The sequence below is a fragment of the Phymastichus coffea genome, unplaced genomic scaffold, assembly GCF_024137745.1.
Source record: "Phymastichus coffea isolate CEN01 unplaced genomic scaffold, Cenicafe_Pcof_1.1 PCOF00110, whole genome shotgun sequence".
NCBI classification, from domain to species: domain Eukaryota; kingdom Metazoa; phylum Arthropoda; class Insecta; order Hymenoptera; family Eulophidae; genus Phymastichus; species Phymastichus coffea.
Window position 1 is genome coordinate 323,548 of NW_026706921.1, and position 16,198 is coordinate 339,745.

The 16,198-nt window shown below is 29.2% G+C and overlaps 5 protein-coding genes across 9 annotated transcripts; 1 reads left to right on the forward strand and 4 right to left on the reverse strand.

Moving 5' to 3' along the window:
* Window positions 1-76: 76 nt before the first annotated feature.
* LOC131670380 (DNA-directed RNA polymerase III subunit RPC4-like) lies at window positions 77-2,573 on the reverse strand. Of its 2 annotated transcripts, none has more exons than XM_058945940.1 (8): window positions 2,439-2,573; window positions 1,985-2,301; window positions 1,778-1,907; window positions 1,435-1,699; window positions 1,277-1,354; window positions 1,090-1,205; window positions 792-1,022; window positions 77-718 (listed from the first exon to the last, which is right to left on the reverse strand). In XM_058945940.1, exons 2-8 carry the CDS (start codon window positions 2,278-2,280, stop codon window positions 599-601), a joined length of 1,236 nt encoding a protein of 411 aa, XP_058801923.1. In that variant the 5' UTR covers window positions 2,281-2,301; window positions 2,439-2,573; the 3' UTR covers window positions 77-598. The 2 variants fall into 2 exon arrangements, with proteins under 2 accessions (XP_058801923.1, XP_058801922.1); XM_058945939.1 differs by having other exon boundaries at window positions 1,090-1,208.
* Window positions 2,574-3,092: 519 nt separating this feature from the next.
* Window positions 3,093-9,507, forward strand: LOC131670383 (protein Aster-A-like). 3 transcript variants are annotated; one of them, XM_058945943.1, is made up of 14 exons: window positions 3,093-3,898; window positions 4,107-4,443; window positions 5,158-5,350; window positions 5,425-5,705; window positions 5,881-5,934; window positions 6,031-6,183; window positions 6,271-6,430; window positions 6,697-6,858; window positions 6,988-7,109; window positions 7,190-7,382; window positions 7,458-7,694; window positions 7,781-7,934; window positions 8,015-8,135; window positions 8,223-9,507. In XM_058945943.1, exons 1-14 carry the CDS (start codon window positions 3,855-3,857, stop codon window positions 8,352-8,354), a joined length of 2,343 nt encoding a protein of 780 aa, XP_058801926.1. In that variant the 5' UTR covers window positions 3,093-3,854; the 3' UTR covers window positions 8,355-9,507. The 3 variants fall into 3 exon arrangements, with proteins under 3 accessions (XP_058801926.1, XP_058801927.1, XP_058801928.1); XM_058945944.1 differs by lacking the exon at window positions 5,881-5,934; XM_058945945.1 differs by lacking the exon at window positions 5,881-5,934 and having other exon boundaries at window positions 6,058-6,183.
* An 83-nt stretch (window positions 9,508-9,590) lies between these two features.
* LOC131670481 (ubiquitin-ribosomal protein eS31 fusion protein) lies at window positions 9,591-12,873 on the reverse strand. The gene is made up of 4 exons (XM_058946106.1): window positions 12,842-12,873; window positions 10,792-10,906; window positions 9,877-10,094; window positions 9,591-9,799 (listed from the first exon to the last, which is right to left on the reverse strand). Exons 2-4 carry the CDS (start codon window positions 10,892-10,894, stop codon window positions 9,650-9,652), a joined length of 471 nt encoding a protein of 156 aa, XP_058802089.1. The 5' UTR covers window positions 10,895-10,906; window positions 12,842-12,873; the 3' UTR covers window positions 9,591-9,649.
* On the reverse strand, window positions 10,974-12,150 carry LOC131670480 (ribosome biogenesis protein NSA2 homolog). The gene is made up of 2 exons (XM_058946105.1): window positions 12,040-12,150; window positions 10,974-11,943 (listed from the first exon to the last, which is right to left on the reverse strand). Exon 2 carries the CDS (start codon window positions 11,901-11,903, stop codon window positions 11,124-11,126), a length of 780 nt encoding a protein of 259 aa, XP_058802088.1. The 5' UTR covers window positions 11,904-11,943; window positions 12,040-12,150; the 3' UTR covers window positions 10,974-11,123.
* A 258-nt stretch (window positions 12,874-13,131) lies between the features above and the next one.
* On the reverse strand, window positions 13,132-15,238 carry LOC131670414 (leucine-rich repeat protein 1-like). Of its 2 annotated transcripts, XM_058946006.1 has the most exons (5): window positions 14,979-15,238; window positions 14,567-14,860; window positions 13,954-14,490; window positions 13,584-13,879; window positions 13,132-13,506 (listed from the first exon to the last, which is right to left on the reverse strand). In XM_058946006.1, the coding sequence occupies exons 2-5, from the start codon at window positions 14,738-14,740 to the stop codon at window positions 13,278-13,280; spliced, it is 1,236 nt and encodes a 411-aa protein (XP_058801989.1). In that variant the 5' UTR covers window positions 14,741-14,860; window positions 14,979-15,238; the 3' UTR covers window positions 13,132-13,277. The 2 variants fall into 2 exon arrangements, with proteins under 2 accessions (XP_058801989.1, XP_058801990.1); XM_058946007.1 differs by lacking the exon at window positions 14,979-15,238 and having other exon boundaries at window positions 13,954-14,458; window positions 14,567-14,769.
* Between the last annotated feature and the right edge of the window lie 960 nt (window positions 15,239-16,198).

Genomic DNA, 16,198 nt, shown 5'->3' on the forward strand with positions numbered 1-16,198 from the left:
TAAAAATTACTGAGACAGACATATAAATATGCAAAGTTTGATGCTTTGTACAAACGATTGTAGATCGATGCATACTTTTTGTGTTATAGTATGTGTGACTTATGTGCAAACATAAGACATTTTTTTGTAATTACTTGAGAACATCAATGAGAAAATGCTTTTACATAAAAAATAAAACAGATGTAGGATGCATTTCTACTGTAGTCAGTTGATGAAATCCCCATGTTCCTTACTCGTTATCATACAGCATCAAATTTAGCAATTTTTTTCCCTAATTTAGTTATTTCTTCAATGTGAAAGCATTTGCTCCATATTTTTGCTTAAATTTGTAAACATCTTAAAGTTGTTCCTTTCAATTTTTAATTTTTGATGGCAATCAAAATAAAAAAAGTAAATTAATTAATATAAAAAACGGCGTTTTATTGCCATATTGCTTGTATTTTTTTTCATATTCTAAATAGAGCAATAATAAGTTTTTAATCATTTTTACACCTATCGTAAAACTTCAGGATTATGTTAAAGTTAAAAAATAAGAAGAGTAATTAAAAAAAATTAAAACATATTTTTATTTCTGTACAGTGTGGCATAGTATTTATAGCTATAACGCCTTTAACATGTTTTCCCAATCTGGAGAACAAATCAAAGTACTACTAACTGCTCCAAGATGGACTAAATCTCCGCTTTGTTTGTCGTCACTTACATCAGCTACAATTAAATCCTAAAAATTGAATTAATTTAGTTTTACCAGATTTGTAATTAAAATCAAGTACTTAGATTTTGTATATTCTTACCTGCCGAAAGCTGATATTTGAACCAACATCAACAATAAGATTATTATTACCTAACATCAATCTTGCTTTTCCAGATCTTAAAATTTGTAATTTTCCTAACATCCCTTCTTTTAAACTATTTAAAGTACAAAATTGATTTGATATATTAGCCTCATTTTCTGGACCAGGTTCAGCTACTCGTTTAGACCTTGGATCATCCTCTGATTGTAATCCTGGTAGGCAATCAGGTAACTGGAGGCATTTATAATTGCAAATTATTAGATAATTCAAAAAACTTACAAAATGTAATGATAATTACCTGGATCAAAATAAAATTATTTGATTTATTCTCCATAACTTGAGACACTGTTAATGGTAATTTTGTTTTTTTAATTTTTGTATCCGATATTGAAGGCTTCATTTTAGCGTGACTGGCTGCTGAAGAAATAGTTGATTGATAAATAAATGATTAATTTTGACAAAAACATGTAAATAAATTTTGTTACCATTTCCATTTTGTAAATATACAGGTATTTCTTTGGTAAAATCAAGTTTTTGACTGGAATCTGTCTTAAACAAGTTGCCTAGAAATAAATAACAAGTTTCCATGAGTAAATTTATAAGCTATTTTGTTATCAAAATATATTTGTTTGATGATACATACTCTCATGTATCATAGGTAGTGATATTGGTGTATTTTCCATATCTATGTCCACATCATTGTTAATAAAGTCATCCCTTCTTAGATCTCTCAACTTTTCTTCTTCTTCTAGTTTATTAATTTTCTCAGGTATTGATAATTTTGGCCTCTCAAGAATGGCTCCAGTTTCTCTACTGCTACCAGAACCATCTCTGTCCCTGTAAATCCCACTACCAATATGTTTTCTACTGGGTATATCAGCAAGACCTTCAAAAAATATTCCCGAAGACTGAAAAATGAGTTACCACATGTTATTGACATATTAAACGTAAACAATTCATACAAATGAAAAGGATTAAAATATCACCTGTACTAAATTACTTGTTACTTTTCCTCGTCCTTTACCTTTACCTTTACTTTTATCATTTTTTCTTTTATCACGATCTAATCCTTTTTCACTTTTTCCAGATTCGTTTTTCTTAGAAGCATTTACATCTCTAAAATAATTTTTAAAAGTTAATTACATTACCCAATTATCACAATGGATTAAACAATATTTAATTTTGTTAGTTACTCTCTATTTTTATTTCTCTGAACATTCAAATTTGGGGTAAACACTTTTCTTGGTTTTTCAGATTTGATAGTTGTAAATACATTAGTACCACCTAATGTATAATCTCTTGGAGGTCTGAAAGATGGTAATCTAAGTGTTGAACTAGATGTGGATAGCCCAGACTCTGTTTTAATATTTGTGATTAAATTCGATATCACTGGATTTATTGCAGGTGTTGCTGATTCTATATTAGGCTCAGACTTTATTTTAATATTAGGATCATAGTCTGGGTGTGTATTTAAATTATTCGATGCCATTGTTATTTTGCATTTATTTTCCTAAAATTTGTATACTCATTATTAGCGTTAGAGGCTTATTGCATCACGTTAACATTTTGTAAATGGAATAAATTATAATGAATTAAATACATATTTATTTAATAGATTATTTTTATTATAATGTTCATGACACTCACCGGTGGATTAAGCGATTGTTGAGATGTTATTTTACAATTTCTCCATGCATCAAACTAATTAAACTATGTTTGTTTGAGGCTACAGTACAAACCGCAAACCCACTACAACGGTCAGCACGTAGGTTAGGATCTTATAAACACCCAAACAAGCATGACAGTTGTATGCTGTTTTATTATGGCATGGTAACAGAAGTAACTCTGTTAATTGTTCACAACTTTCAAGTTTAATAATATTAATTTAATTGTTACGATGATGTATCACGTAAACATTGAATTTAAAACATTTTCATTTTAAAAATAAGTAAAATGTTCATTATAAATTATTATTATTTTATTCAACAAAACTAGATGAATATAATAAGTATGTCATTCGCTTATCATAGAAATAAATTTAAAAAAGTTTCGACAACGTATTTATTAATCAAAAAAAACATTTATTATTATTAATTTACCTTGCAAATATCATCAAATAACGCAGAAAAAATTAATATAAATGTGTAAAAAAACACAATGAACGTCTGGAATTATTCACCGCATGAAAATCATATAAAAAATAGTATCAAAAATATTTGTTTAAATAGTTATTTAGTGAACTTTGCTTTGGAAAGACTCTGCGTTATATATAGGGATCGAGCTATACGGTGCTATCGAACCGCCAAACAGAGAGATACTTATAGAGAGTGAGACAGAGATAGAGAGTGCTTGAGCTAAACAGTATGTGCGCTGCTGACAAAAAGTAAAAAAAGGTAACATTGTTCATAAAAAAATGTGAAGAAAATACAGTGGTTGAGCGAACAGCCAAGCAGTTATCGTATGTCAGCCTCTTGAGCTCTCGACTCAATGTGACTACTGCGTGAAATTCAAATGTAATAATCTGTTAGTAAAGCGGGCTTAGTCGCTCCTCTCAATAATCTCTTCTAGGCAATTTAGTTAATTGTACATGTGTCGGACAACGGACAGTGGAGGACGCAACTATAGCTGTGTTCTGTTGGTTTGTCCCTAAAGAAGGCCAGCCGGGACGAGAGAGCTTGTCGCTAGCTACCCGCGTTTGTAATATAATTGTTACGTTTTCTCGGGTACTTCGTAGGTATTCCGCTCGTTTTGTCAGTAGTTCAATTCCTCCGTCGTAGTCTTCGCTTCTTAAGTTGTGTGCGTGTGCGTTGTGATTCTCACGCAAAAAGCACGCTGCAGTGCGTGCAGGTACGTGCTTTATAGCTCGCAGAGAATAACGATATTGCACTTGGTTACACTGATTCACCGAGGCCAAGAAAAGACAAAAATGCGTTTATTACTGTCAATCATTGGTTGCTACAGTAGTTCTAAGCTCTAAGCAACTCAAATACACCGAGCAAACAATAATGCTGTCTTTGACCCAGCCAACAAACAAATTTTATATTGCAATCCTCATCTGCGGTTATGTACTTCGAAGATCACCTGCAGGAGCGTCCAATAACAAGCATGTAAGTATTGTTATGTTTTCCGCTGCGTTTTTGTTTTGTTTCTTGTCTTTGTTGTTTTCCACGTCAATTAGGGAAAACAGATACCCTCATTCTCGAGATCGTTGTTACCGTCATCGTCGTTGTATTTTATCATTGGCAGTGTTAAGCATGATGATAAAATAAACAGCCTTATCATATTTGCTTATGCCTTAAAACATTGTTTTTGCAGGAACAAATCAGTGGAAAATTTATTGGTTTCCAGCCATGAAGTTATTACTAGCATTAATTCCTCCAGCTCTTCAAATCTTGCCAACGGAGCTTATAATGATCCCTCTCAAGATGCTTCTGGAACAGAAAATGAATGGACCAGCCCAATTCCAACTCCAAGTCCTTCTCCTAAGCCAAGTCCACGCTTTACTAGCAAGAAAGATCACAAAGACAAGACACATAAAGATGAGAAAGATCATAAGGACCACAAAGATCACAAAGATCACTCCACAAAAAGCAATACAGATGGAAATTCTCAGAAGGACAATTTAACTTTGAAATTGGGTGATCAAGTTCAGGTATTGAAAAACTTTTATTAATCTACAGTCTTATACTACCATATAAACAATTTTTTTATGTTTTTTAACTACTATTGAATATTTGTAACATTTGATGTGTATAGACTATAAAACAATATACTACAATTTCTATGATATTTCTAACAGCAATGACACTTTCCAAAGCCACCTGCCTAATAATATCTTTCATAGTATGTTCTTGATTTTATGAATTTCAATCAAATAAATAACTTTCCTTTTTTTTTGAAACTTGTGCATTGTTTAAACATGAATTCTTCCAATATTTATTTAAAATAAATAAACAGGTATCCCTGCAATTGATATTACACAGGTATGATATAAAATGTCCTCAAGTCAATAGGAGTGTAGTTGAATAGGAGTAGTAACTTTGAAGCAGAATGTACAGCTCAAATTTAGAATGTGAAAATATTATGTAGTATGATTATAGTATGAAGCAAAAATTAATAGAAATCCTCCATCATTATAGTAAATGTAGCTATAATGAACTAATCCTTATTTTGAACATTTTTTGCCAGAAATTAATTAGTACTTTCTAACTGTTAAACTTAAATAATTATTAAGATTGAGTTCTCGTAAAAAATAAATAAGCCAAAGATAGGTGCTTCCTTCAAGATATGATAATACTTAAACTTATCAGAATGATAATAACTTGAAATTATTATTACTATATATATTATTATATTCATATTGCAGGAAATTACAAGTCGTTCCTCAGAATCTACTGATGCTAGTAAACATGCTGCTCCTGAAGGAAAGAAAGAAAGAAGTGAAAGAAGTAAAAAAAAATCTTGGTATTCTAACATTCTTTATCCAACATATAAATCACGGTCTGCAGATTTCAAAAGAATATTCAAAGACGTTCCAAGTGATGAGAGACTTATTGTTGGTCTGTATTTTTATTATACTTCAACAGTTTTTATTTAAATAACATTTATTATAAAATAAGTCATATTTTCACAGATTACTCATGTGCATTACAACGAGAGATTTTAGTTCATGGAAGATTATATGTATCTCAAAATTATGTGTGTTTTTATGCTAATATTTTTACATGGGAAACTCTTGTTACTATTCAATGGAAAGATGTAACATCAATGACCAAAGAAAAAACTGCACTTGTTATTCCTAATGCAATATTGGTTTCTACTGCCAGTGAACGATTTTTCTTCACATCTTTTGGTTCAAGAGATAAAGCTTATATGATGTTATTTAAAATTTGGCAAAATGTTCTCATGGACCAGGTAAGCTCATTTGTTAATTTTTTAATAATAGTTTTAATGTTTTTTTTTATTATTTAGTATATATCAAAGTTTTTATAACAACCATCAACATTAACAATATATATTTAATATTTATGGTTTCTTTGGCTTTTTTATTTGTCAATATTCCAATTAAAAATCTAAATTTAAAAAAAAGATTGGAAAAAGTGAATGGAAGCAAAAGTGCAAGAATAAAAAGTGTAAAGTAGAGGTATTAAAAGTCAATTGTTATTGTATTCCTATTTCAAAATATTATTTTAATACGGATAAAACAATGTCTATATAATGCTCTACCAATTTTTTCAAGTCAATGAGTATGTCTGAAATGTGGCAGCTTGTCCATGATTGCTATGGAGAAGAATTGGGTTTGACATCAGACGATGAAGATTATCCTCGTCCACTATCTGTGCCAACTAATGACAAATTATCTACTCGATTGTCAATAGATTCTTTCTCTGAAGTCAGTATATATTGCTTTGTTCTTTTGTTATTTTGCAATCAAAAACAAAATAAAATTATTTGATGTTTATATTTTTCATATTTTTAGGTAGATAATAAAATTGAAAATCCAGTATTATCAGATGCCCTAGCAGAATCGCCTTTATCTCAGTCTTCTCCTATACATTCTGTTGCTGGCATTATAGCGGAAGGTTCAAATGATCCAACAGACTTAAGTGATTCCAGTGAAAGTGAAGAAAAACCGCTATGTAACTTGATAGATTGGATAATATTTATATTAACAATTTTCTATGCTTAGATCTAATTCTGAACATAAAAATTTTGCTGTTAATTTTTTAATGCTTTTCATCCGTGCATGCATTCAAATTTCTCTTAATTCTAAATTTATTTTATCCAATTTTAATTATTTTTTAATATCAATATAAATTTTATTTTAGTTATATTTGGTATTTATCATATTTTTATTTGAAATAGAAAGTGAAATTATAATATAATTTAATTTTCATTTTTATAGTAAAAATAGGTATAAGACCAAGCACAGCAGTGTGTTCATCATCACATAGTGGACGTCTTTTAATAAAAGCTACATTGCCAATTCATATAGATCAACTCTTCACATTGCTTTTTACAAATTCCAAGTTTTTCTTAGATTTTCATACAGCTCGAAAAACCACAGGTAACTAAATTGCACATGTCATTAATGTTTTTTTTCAACAGCAATACTTTACACAACACAATATTATAACATAACAATGTTTTAGAATTGTTTAAAAAATTCAACTCTAACTTTACTTTTTTTTTTCAGATTTAATTCAACCAAGTTGGACAGAGGATTCTGCTACAGGACAGAAATTACGAACAGTTTCTTTAACAATTGCACTTTCACAAACAGTTGGTCCTAGATCATCACAAGTTACTGAAACCCAGGTAAAATATCATAATTCATAACTAACTTGAAAATTTTATTTTATTTCATAATTTAATCATTTATTGTCGTTGTTTTGTAGGTTATGCTTCCATGTAGTTCACCGGGTCATCTTTATTGTATTAATGTAGAAGCTAATAATGCTGGAATTCCATATGCTGATTCATTTAGTGTTTTTTCACATTATTGCATGTCAAGCATTTCTGAAAATGAATCGAGTTTTGCAGTATATTCTGAGATTAAGTATAAGAGAAATGTGTGGGGTCTTGTTAAAAGTAAGTTTTTATTTAATTTCGAACATTTCAAAGCAGACAAAAAAAACTGAAAATTTTTTTCACTTGTTCTGATAGGTTTTATAGAAAAAAATTGTTGGGCTGGAATGCAAGATTATTTCAATAGCTTGATAAAAGCTTTGGCTGTAGAGTGTGAAGAAACTGGTGCAAATACTGTTGGTCTGAAAAGAAAAGCCAGACGAAGGAGACGCGTTACTTCTACTGGTGTTACAATACAGACTCATTCCCCTGATCATTCAGCCTATACTCATCAGCCACCTATAGTGGACGTACCTCATATTCGTAATATTAGTGGTATGATGTGTAAAAATTCATTTGACTTAAAGCTTTTGTTCTGTTTGGTTTATCACGTGACATTGAATTTAATTTACACTTTGCAGTTCCAGATACCAGAGGAGATAATAGTGCTATTCTTAGTTGGGTACTTCTAGCAGCTGTACTGTGCTTAATGATTGTTAATGGGCTGCTATATTACAAGTTGTACAGTTTAGAAGAAGCTGCCACTTACACTGTAATGGATCTTCATGTTTTGAAGTAATTTTAAAAAATTTATTTAAATTTTCATGAACATTTCGGTACAAAAACTTACTAAATATTTATCTTTCTTCCTGCAGAATTACACCAAAAACTGAAGAAGATTGGATAAATTTACTTCAGCAACAAGAAAGCTTGCATAATGTAGAAATAAAAAAGTGGCAAAGGGTACTGCATACAGCAGCGCAACTACTTAGACAGGTAATTGATTCATGTGAGAAATTATTAAAGCCTTCTCCTTCAGAACTATGAATTGTAATATTGCTACTTTTTATAATAAACACAAAGACAGAGGAATCGTTAACGCAACTGCAGATGAGTATTCACCCAACGACGACTGAAAAAATGTTCTCAGTATTAAAACCAGGATTAAAAACCCATAGTCCACAAAATGAACAGCCTCATAATTCTGAACTATGAAAGAGCTTTTACAGGAGTTAATAACGTTGAATATTTTCAAAAGCTGCTCAAGGCTGTGTTTCCTACACTTCAATTACAATAAGTTCTTTTTTTGAACAGTTAATTTTCAAATATTGCAATAAATTTGCCGAAATTGATTTATTACATCACAAAAATATGTTATGGTTGTAAAAACATGAATCATTTTTGAAAGTTCTGACATTGCGACCTACAGCTCATACACGTGTAGACACTAAATACTAAAATTTTAAAGAATCTTCTATTCTTTATGCGTGGTATCATTCGCAAATGACTACTGTAGTAATTTTCTTTTACAAAAATTAAATGGAAAATTTAGTATAGATTACATGTGACAATTGAATATACGCTTCTAAAACAATGCAACTATATGTTGTTTTAAAATTCAAAATTTGTCAATGGTACCTTTGAAACCGTTACCTTCACTGCATGTATTTTTATGAGTTGTAAGTCGCTGTAGAGGATCTTTATTGCTAGTTCTTATTTTCAAAAAGAACATTTTAAAGTGCATTTGAAAGCCGTATTTATATTGAAAACTTTTTATTTCATATATTAGAAACAGTTATCAATTAATTTTTTATTGCAATACGTCATCGGTATGCGGAAAAATGTTTCAATCGATGTTTTTCTATTTTTAATGGCTGTACATAGAAAAATTGCGTTTACTTTATACAAGTAAAATCATATTTTGTTAACAGTTACTAGTTGTGTAAGAAAATAAGATATAATGTTCTTTATTGGAAATAAGAAGTAGACTAGGATTAATGAATTGTTATAGATTTTTTTTGTAAGATAGGTTTTTAACTATGTGAGTTTTGCGATGTAGTTGTGGAAAAGCGGAAAAACCACAAAGCAATTGTACAAAATTAATTTTGATCATGTCGCACACAATACATAATTGTTATTAAGTCTTGTAAATAATAATTTATTAGAAATTTACTATTAAGGTGTTGAAGTTGCCGTGTATTATAATTTAAAGTTAGTTAAAAGTAATCTATAGGAAAAAATTAAATACGCGTATGTGCTTCATACCAGCGGTCTTAAGTGATGAGCGTAATTGATTACAAGTTAATTATATACTGTGTATTCAGCTTAGAATTATTTTTTTGAACTTTAATAAAATACAAATTTAATTGGGAAAAATTCGCTTTGTTAATTCATCCCCCTCTCTTTTTTCTTATATAATAAAAAAGGATATACAAGTATAACATTTCTTGCTGGTAATTTTTACTTAAATTTATTATAATAAAAGTAAATACAGATTATATACTCCGTACTCATTTGTCCTCGGGTTTGTTGAAAACAAGGGTGTATCCGCACTTTCCACAGTAATGCCTGTCTTCCATCGCAGCCATAAAAACTCCAGCTCCACACTGTTCAGAGGGGCATTCTCGTCTCAAACGGTGAATTTTACCGTTTTCATCAACCTGTAAATAAACAAACAGTGTGAATTGGAAATTTCGCATACTTTATTGAAGTAATCAAATCAGATATTTAAATAAACCTTGTAGAATTTTAATACAGCGAGTTTGACTTTCTTCTTCTTATGTTTAATCTTTTTTGGAGTAGAGTAATTCTTCTTCTTGCGCTTTTTAGCACCACCACGCAGACGAAGCACAAGGTGAAGTGTGGATTCTTTCTGTATGTTGTAATCAGACAGCGTCCTTCCATCTTCAAGTTGTTTACCAGCAAAGATCAACCTTTGCTGATCAGGTGGAATACCTTTAAAGGATTTAATCAATTAGAAATAATCAAACTTCATTCATTACTTTAATGAATTTTGAATCTGACTATTAAAGAAATCAAATTTTTATAAAGTAAAATACCTAAATGATTACCTCTTATGAACACAAAAATTTAATCAGTTTTTTATGTAACTTTGACTAATTTTGTTTATAAAAGAATGCTTTAAATCAAAGATTAACAAAATTACATAATTATTATTTCATTTAAACATGCAAAACATTCCAGGTATTATTTTTTTTTGTTAGATAATCTTTGATAAAACATCAACATTTTAATAGTTTTTTATGGTTACAATATATTTTTAATTTTGTCTCATAGCAAAATTTTTTAATCACAACTGTTTTTATTCAAAAGAATTATGATCAAGTTCTCACCCACGGAGTATCAAACAAATATATTAGCAAATCAAATATTCTAAAAATATAATAATAAATAGGATTAAATGTTTTAATAAAATTTGTAACTAAAAATTAACTCTTTGCAATATTTATTTTGATCAATTACTTTGAATGCATTATGTATAGTACTAAAATTTCACAATCATTACAAAAACTGTAAAGTAACGCATATTTGCTACTGAAGTTTGAATTTAATCTATGTTTTAAAGATTTAAAATCTCAATGTACATATGTGTAAAGGAATAAGGGACAGTCATTAAAAGAAATATGTTTACCTTCTTTGTCTTGGATCTTTGCTTTGACATTTTCGATTGTATCAGAGGCTTCAACCTCAAGAGTGATGGTCTTGCCCGTTAATGTTTTAACAAAAATCTGCATGATGAGGCTGCCCTGAAAAGTAAATATCAAATTATTTTAAAAGTTCAACTTCTATTATATGGAAATTTCATCCAATTAAATTCTATTTCAATTAAGAAAAAAGAAGCTATGGAGGAACAAAAAATACAACGTTTTATTTTATTTAAATGGTTTATTTTATCAGAAAAATTGATTACCACAAGTCACATTTTCCAATATAACTTTTACAACATTTTTTGTAGAATTATTTTTAAACTAATAGTACTGCATTGATACATCCATCATTTTCTGGATTATTTGTAACTTGAGCATATTTACCCCAAACAACTTTACCAGTTTGTGTAACTAAACCTAATTCTGAAATATTAACTTCTAATATTGTACCCTTTGTAATAACACCCAAAGTGGTATACATTGGTGAGTTTGGATTTCTTTTAACACCAATAATTGGTAAATAAAAAGTAGCTTTTAATTCTGGATGTGTAACATGAACTTTCTTGAACCTCAATCCCATTGGTCTGATAAATCTTTCAAACTTTGGTGGTTTTCTTGTGAAATTCTCTCCTACAAATGTGACTTTAGTAACCATTCTTTTCCATGATTTCCTCTTGGATTTTCCACTTTTCAGAACTTTAAATACTTCTGAGTCAGATTGTGCTTTAACTTTAGGTATTGGAACATCCCATTTACCAGCTTTTTCTTTTCTTTTTTGTTTTATCATATTAGACAGAACTTTAGCTCTTGATGTGACATCACGATCAAGTAGATAAACAGGCAATGCTCCTTCTGGCGTAGGTTCTGCTTTCTTTTTAACATCCTTTTCTTCATAAGCTTTAATCTTCTTTTTCATTTGTATCTTTTCATTTCTTCTTTCTTTGTTGAATATCTTAGCTTTGATACCTCTCAAACTACGAGCTTTTTGTGAAAGCTTATGAGGAGCTCGAGCTTTTCTTTTTCTTTTACGTTCTTCATAATCCAATCTTCGTCCGTATAGCTTTCTATGCCGCTCAATATATTCATTTTGCGGCATATTGGCTTTTGAAATTTACCAATAGCCAGATGAATAAAGCCTGAAAAGTAAAAATTAGTTGCATTTCAAACAATGTATGTTAGCAATAAGATTATTTTACTAGGTAAATACATTGTACACGATACAAATCACTTACCTCTGCCACACTTTGATATCAAATTTAAACTTCACTTATAGCTTGTTTTTATTAAAATTACAGAGTTGATATGTATCAACAAATAAACTTATAATATTGCAATTTTGAAGTTTCATATTGTTAATTTATTATGAATCAATAATAGGAAAACTATTTTTTCCTGCAAATCTATAACTTAAAAAATCATTCAATGAAAAATATTAAAGATAATTAATTTAAAAATATTCTTATCTGTAATACGTTGAGCGAGCAATTACCTTCAAACCTCAGCAAGATACGCTAACTTGATAAATTCAATCATAACAATAAATTTATAGTACTTTTGATCACATTACGACTTATTCAATAAATTAAGATTAAAACATATACTCCAAAGCCTCAATAAAATTCAAAAAAATGAATTGGTTCGTGTACAATGTATTTTCAACACAATTAATGCAGGAGAAAGTAAAACTAACTATAAAAACTCCAAAATAGCAAGACTATAAAAAAATGTGATATAAAAAAATGGGATCATCAACAAGTTGGTTGTATATTTAATATATATTTAAATATTGTGAAATTTTATTCACAATCGAGAATAACGAAAATGATGAGGTTATCGTCATTAAACGTAAATGCCGAGATAACGTGCCATGTGTCATTTAGTTTTTTATTTAAAAACCATTGAATTACTTAGGAAAATTTGGGTTTAAATACTGGACGACATTTTTTACAATAATTTAAACAATAAATGGTATATAATAAAGTTAATTACTTATTTTACCAAGCAAAAATTGATAAAAATATTACAAAAACCTACCTATACACACGCCATGCGGATACAGAAAGGAACTTTGGACTACTTGTACAACGCAGTGCATGCTGCTAAATAAATACGTGTATCAAGCTAGTGTTCATGGTACGTAATTTCCTATGAAATTGGCGGCTTCCTTTAAAATTTCTCAATATAACGTTTTTATGCAATAAGTATAATTTTAGAATAAATATATTTTGAACAGGAATTTATTCAAGGAAAGTATTAGAAGGAAATTAATAGATAGTTTGATCATGTGTTTTATATAAAAGATGTATATATGCATGTACAAAATATCGAGTAACATAAAAAACAATATTTCATGAAAAATCTCAAGTTAAATAAATGCAATATATATATAAGGCACTTCGAGCTTTTAAACTTTTCGTCTTACACAGTTATAAGTAAAAACTAATTCACAATAAAATTAAAAATCGACCCTTTAACTAGAACTGTAGTATTTCGCACAACATTTGATTGAACAAAAGTAACATTCAAGTAATACGTCATTCCGGTCCGTAAATTTAACGGCGTTAGTAATATCAGATAAATTCACTGGCATAAATTTTTGTATAAAAGATCCAAAACAAGGCATCCCACATAGACAGTAATTTGCTTTATCTATATAACAGACCAAAGTATATGGAATGATTGATGCATCATAATACATCCTGAAATTGTTTTTAAAAACTAAAGTAATATAATTTTTTTAACGATAAAAGACATAAAATTTCAAAAAATTTTTTACCTTTTTTTTACTACAACTCGTGCTGTAAGATCAACTAGACTAGGCACTTTCACATCAGAACTACATAGTGTACTATCACAACGCATTTGAAAAGCATTATCTGATACATCTAGTTCAGACAATCGAATATTTTTCATGCTTCCAGGTAAAGTCAACAACTTATTTTTAGCTACCATTAAGAACTTTAAGTTCTTCAAATTTCCAATTCCTTGAGGTAAGGCAGAAATTTTATTATTGGTTAGATATAAAGATACTAAACCATGTAGTTTACCAATTTGATCAGGAACTTTAAATATCTGAAATTATTTACATTAATAAATGTTAAAATATTGTGTATTAAGATTTAAGTGCAATTTAAAATACTCTTTACTTGATTAGAACATAGATTTAATAAGCGTAAGTTTCTTGAAATATTGATACCATTCATCCATGTCCATTTAGAGATTGGACTTTTTCCCAATTGATTATCAGCTAAATATAATTCTTGCAAATGTGGAAGATTACCTACTTCTGCGGGAAGGCTTGTTATTAAATTTTCTGATAAATTTAGAACTCTCAAACTTTGTAGTTTTAAAATTTGTCTATCAAAAGATTTTCTCTGTAGGTTTACAATATGTAATTCTACAGTTATTCTTGGAAAACCTTCTAAAACTGGATAATCAGACTTTTTCTTTATAACTAGTGTTGTTTTAGGAGTTGCTTTTAATATTTTTGGAGTAAGATTGGACAAATTCAAAATTGCAGGATCATATTTCTTTTGTAAACAAAGCTTTAATACATTTAAAAAGCTTTTTATTTGTAGTTTATCTCCTTGCAAGTTTATATCAACAGGTGGTTCTATTAATCTGATTGTGGCCTTTCCCTCATCAATACACCTTGTAAAGAGTTTTTCAATATTATTGTTAACCTAAATAAATTTATTTGATTAATTTATTTAAAGTACAATAATAGTAAACTATGTTTAACAATGATAAATGATATACCTTGAACTTTGTACCAACTTTATTTGTCTGAGTCTGGAGTAATAAGTAAACATCTTCACTTTTAACAGATTGCCTTCCTAATGCTAAACAGGACTGTTGAGGTTTCCTTCTCCTAATATTTGGTACAAATGTTAAGTGCCTATGAAAAACTTCAATGCTACAAACTAACTTCATCCTTCTTTTGATTGTTTATCACTTTTATCATTCTATTAAATTATGAATCTAGTGACCAGTAGGTCATGTAATTCAAACAAACAGGAAAGTCAAATGTAAAGAATAGAAAACATCTATAATCTGTAAACAGTATCACAATTATATCGAATAATCATTTCTCACAGAGAATTAATCAAATTTAAATTTTATAATTTACAAGTACTTTATAAAAAATACATCTAACATTACATATACTTACATTACTGTGGACAATCTTTTAAAATTTTCTGATTTTTGTTTTTATGTATTTACCATTAGGTTATTTTATTAAAAGTTTTAATTTTTTGAATGAATATGATGGATTTTTTAACGAAAAAATTATAAAAACAATTTGCTATTGTGGATTCAGTGAATATAGAAACTTCATTATTTTGTATATACGGTGGTACATTCCTTGGTGGGAAATCAGACTGATTGATTATCACAGCTAGAAAGCTAAGAATTAATTTTTATTTTTCCCCTTTGCCCCATTAGAGATATACTAAAGATGAAGCTCTATGAGCGGAGACTTTATATATATGTATATTATCTATAGTCTCCATGATGTAATATACATGTGAATGTATGTATGTATGTATATATATCAAGTATCCTGTAACCTTGAGATCGCAAATTCTCTATGATTATTCACTGTGAGCAAGTTTGGTGGCGCCCTCAAAAAGCTGGAAAAGTCATGTATGTTAAATTTTATGGTAAGAAATTAGTTCCGTGGCCGCCGTCGGCGTAAAAGTGGGAAATTTCCATAAGAACCAATGTTAAGATTGACGCTAGCGCTGCTATCCCCTCTCTCTACATGTTCACAGCGAATAGTAAATCTTCTTTGATCAAATAACAAGTTGTTGCCCTGCATCCTTCACTTAAAGGAATAATTTTTTCAAAAAGCAATGTTTCTTTTACGAATACACCTAGACTTGTAACATAATTCAATTACTCAGGTTTCTTACGAGGCATGGATTTGACGAATAATTCAAGATTTTTGGCACTGCCATCGTTTGTACTCTAAAAAAACATATATTAATTTTCAGACGACATTGAATAAATTTTTATAAGAGACATATTAATGACTGAGAAAAAGAGGTCACTGTTTATTATTTAAACCGTAATCTTGAGAATCCGATAAGATCCTAGCATACCGAGATTTTCTTGGGAATAAAAATGAAAATCATATTTTAAAACTAAAATAGAATTTTCGCCAGTGACTCGTTGAGCAGCAGTCACAATATCTTGTTCCGTAAAAACCTCAATGTCCTTAGTTGATTAGCATAATTAATCACCGTGTTCAGATTCCATTTTAATACTAGCCATTACAATTAGTATCTAATATAATTTTTATCACTTTAATACTTCATTGATAAAAATTTAATTTTTTAAATTGTATAAACTTCATATTGTTTTACGATTTCACTATCTAGATTTTTT

What these genes read in the sequence shown, in the direction of transcription:
- LOC131670480 (XM_058946105.1), bottom strand. Translation starts at nt 11,903, where the DNA reads ATGCCGCAAAATGAATATATTGAGCGGCATAGAAAGCTATACGGACGA.
- LOC131670383 (XM_058945943.1), top strand. Translation starts at nt 3,855, where the DNA reads ATGTACTTCGAAGATCACCTGCAGGAGCGTCCAATAACAAGCAT. An exon ending in CAATAGATTCTTTCTCTGAA is followed by an intron (nt 6,184 to 6,270) that starts GTCAGTATATAT and finishes TCATATTTTTAG; the next exon opens with GTAGATAATAAAATTGAAAA. An exon ending in ATGGATCTTCATGTTTTGAA is followed by an intron (nt 7,935 to 8,014) that starts GTAATTTTAAAA and finishes TTCTTCCTGCAG; the next exon opens with AATTACACCAAAAACTGAAG.
- LOC131670414 (XM_058946006.1), bottom strand. Translation starts at nt 14,740, where the DNA reads ATGAAGTTAGTTTGTAGCATTGAAGTTTTTCATAGGCACTTAACATTT. An exon ending in TAAATCTATGTTCTAATCAA is followed by an intron (nt 13,880 to 13,953) that starts GTAAAGAGTATT and finishes AAATAATTTCAG; the next exon opens with ATATTTAAAGTTCCTGATCA. An exon ending in CGAGTTGTAGTAAAAAAAAG is followed by an intron (nt 13,507 to 13,583) that starts GTAAAAAATTTT and finishes AAACAATTTCAG; the next exon opens with GATGTATTATGATGCATCAA.
- LOC131670481 (XM_058946106.1), bottom strand. Translation starts at nt 10,894, where the DNA reads ATGCAGATTTTTGTTAAAACATTAACGGGCAAGACCATCACTCTTGAG. An exon ending in AAAGATCCAAGACAAAGAAG is followed by an intron (nt 10,095 to 10,791) that starts GTAAACATATTT and finishes AATCCTTTAAAG; the next exon opens with GTATTCCACCTGATCAGCAA. An exon ending in CTGTATTAAAATTCTACAAG is followed by an intron (nt 9,800 to 9,876) that starts GTTTATTTAAAT and finishes GTTTATTTACAG; the next exon opens with GTTGATGAAAACGGTAAAAT.
- LOC131670380 (XM_058945939.1), bottom strand. Translation starts at nt 2,280, where the DNA reads ATGGCATCGAATAATTTAAATACACACCCAGACTATGATCCTAATATT. An exon ending in TAACAAGTAATTTAGTACAG is followed by an intron (nt 1,700 to 1,777) that starts GTGATATTTTAA and finishes CTCATTTTTCAG; the next exon opens with TCTTCGGGAATATTTTTTGA. An exon ending in CAAATATCAGCTTTCGGCAG is followed by an intron (nt 719 to 791) that starts GTAAGAATATAC and finishes TTCAATTTTTAG; the next exon opens with GATTTAATTGTAGCTGATGT.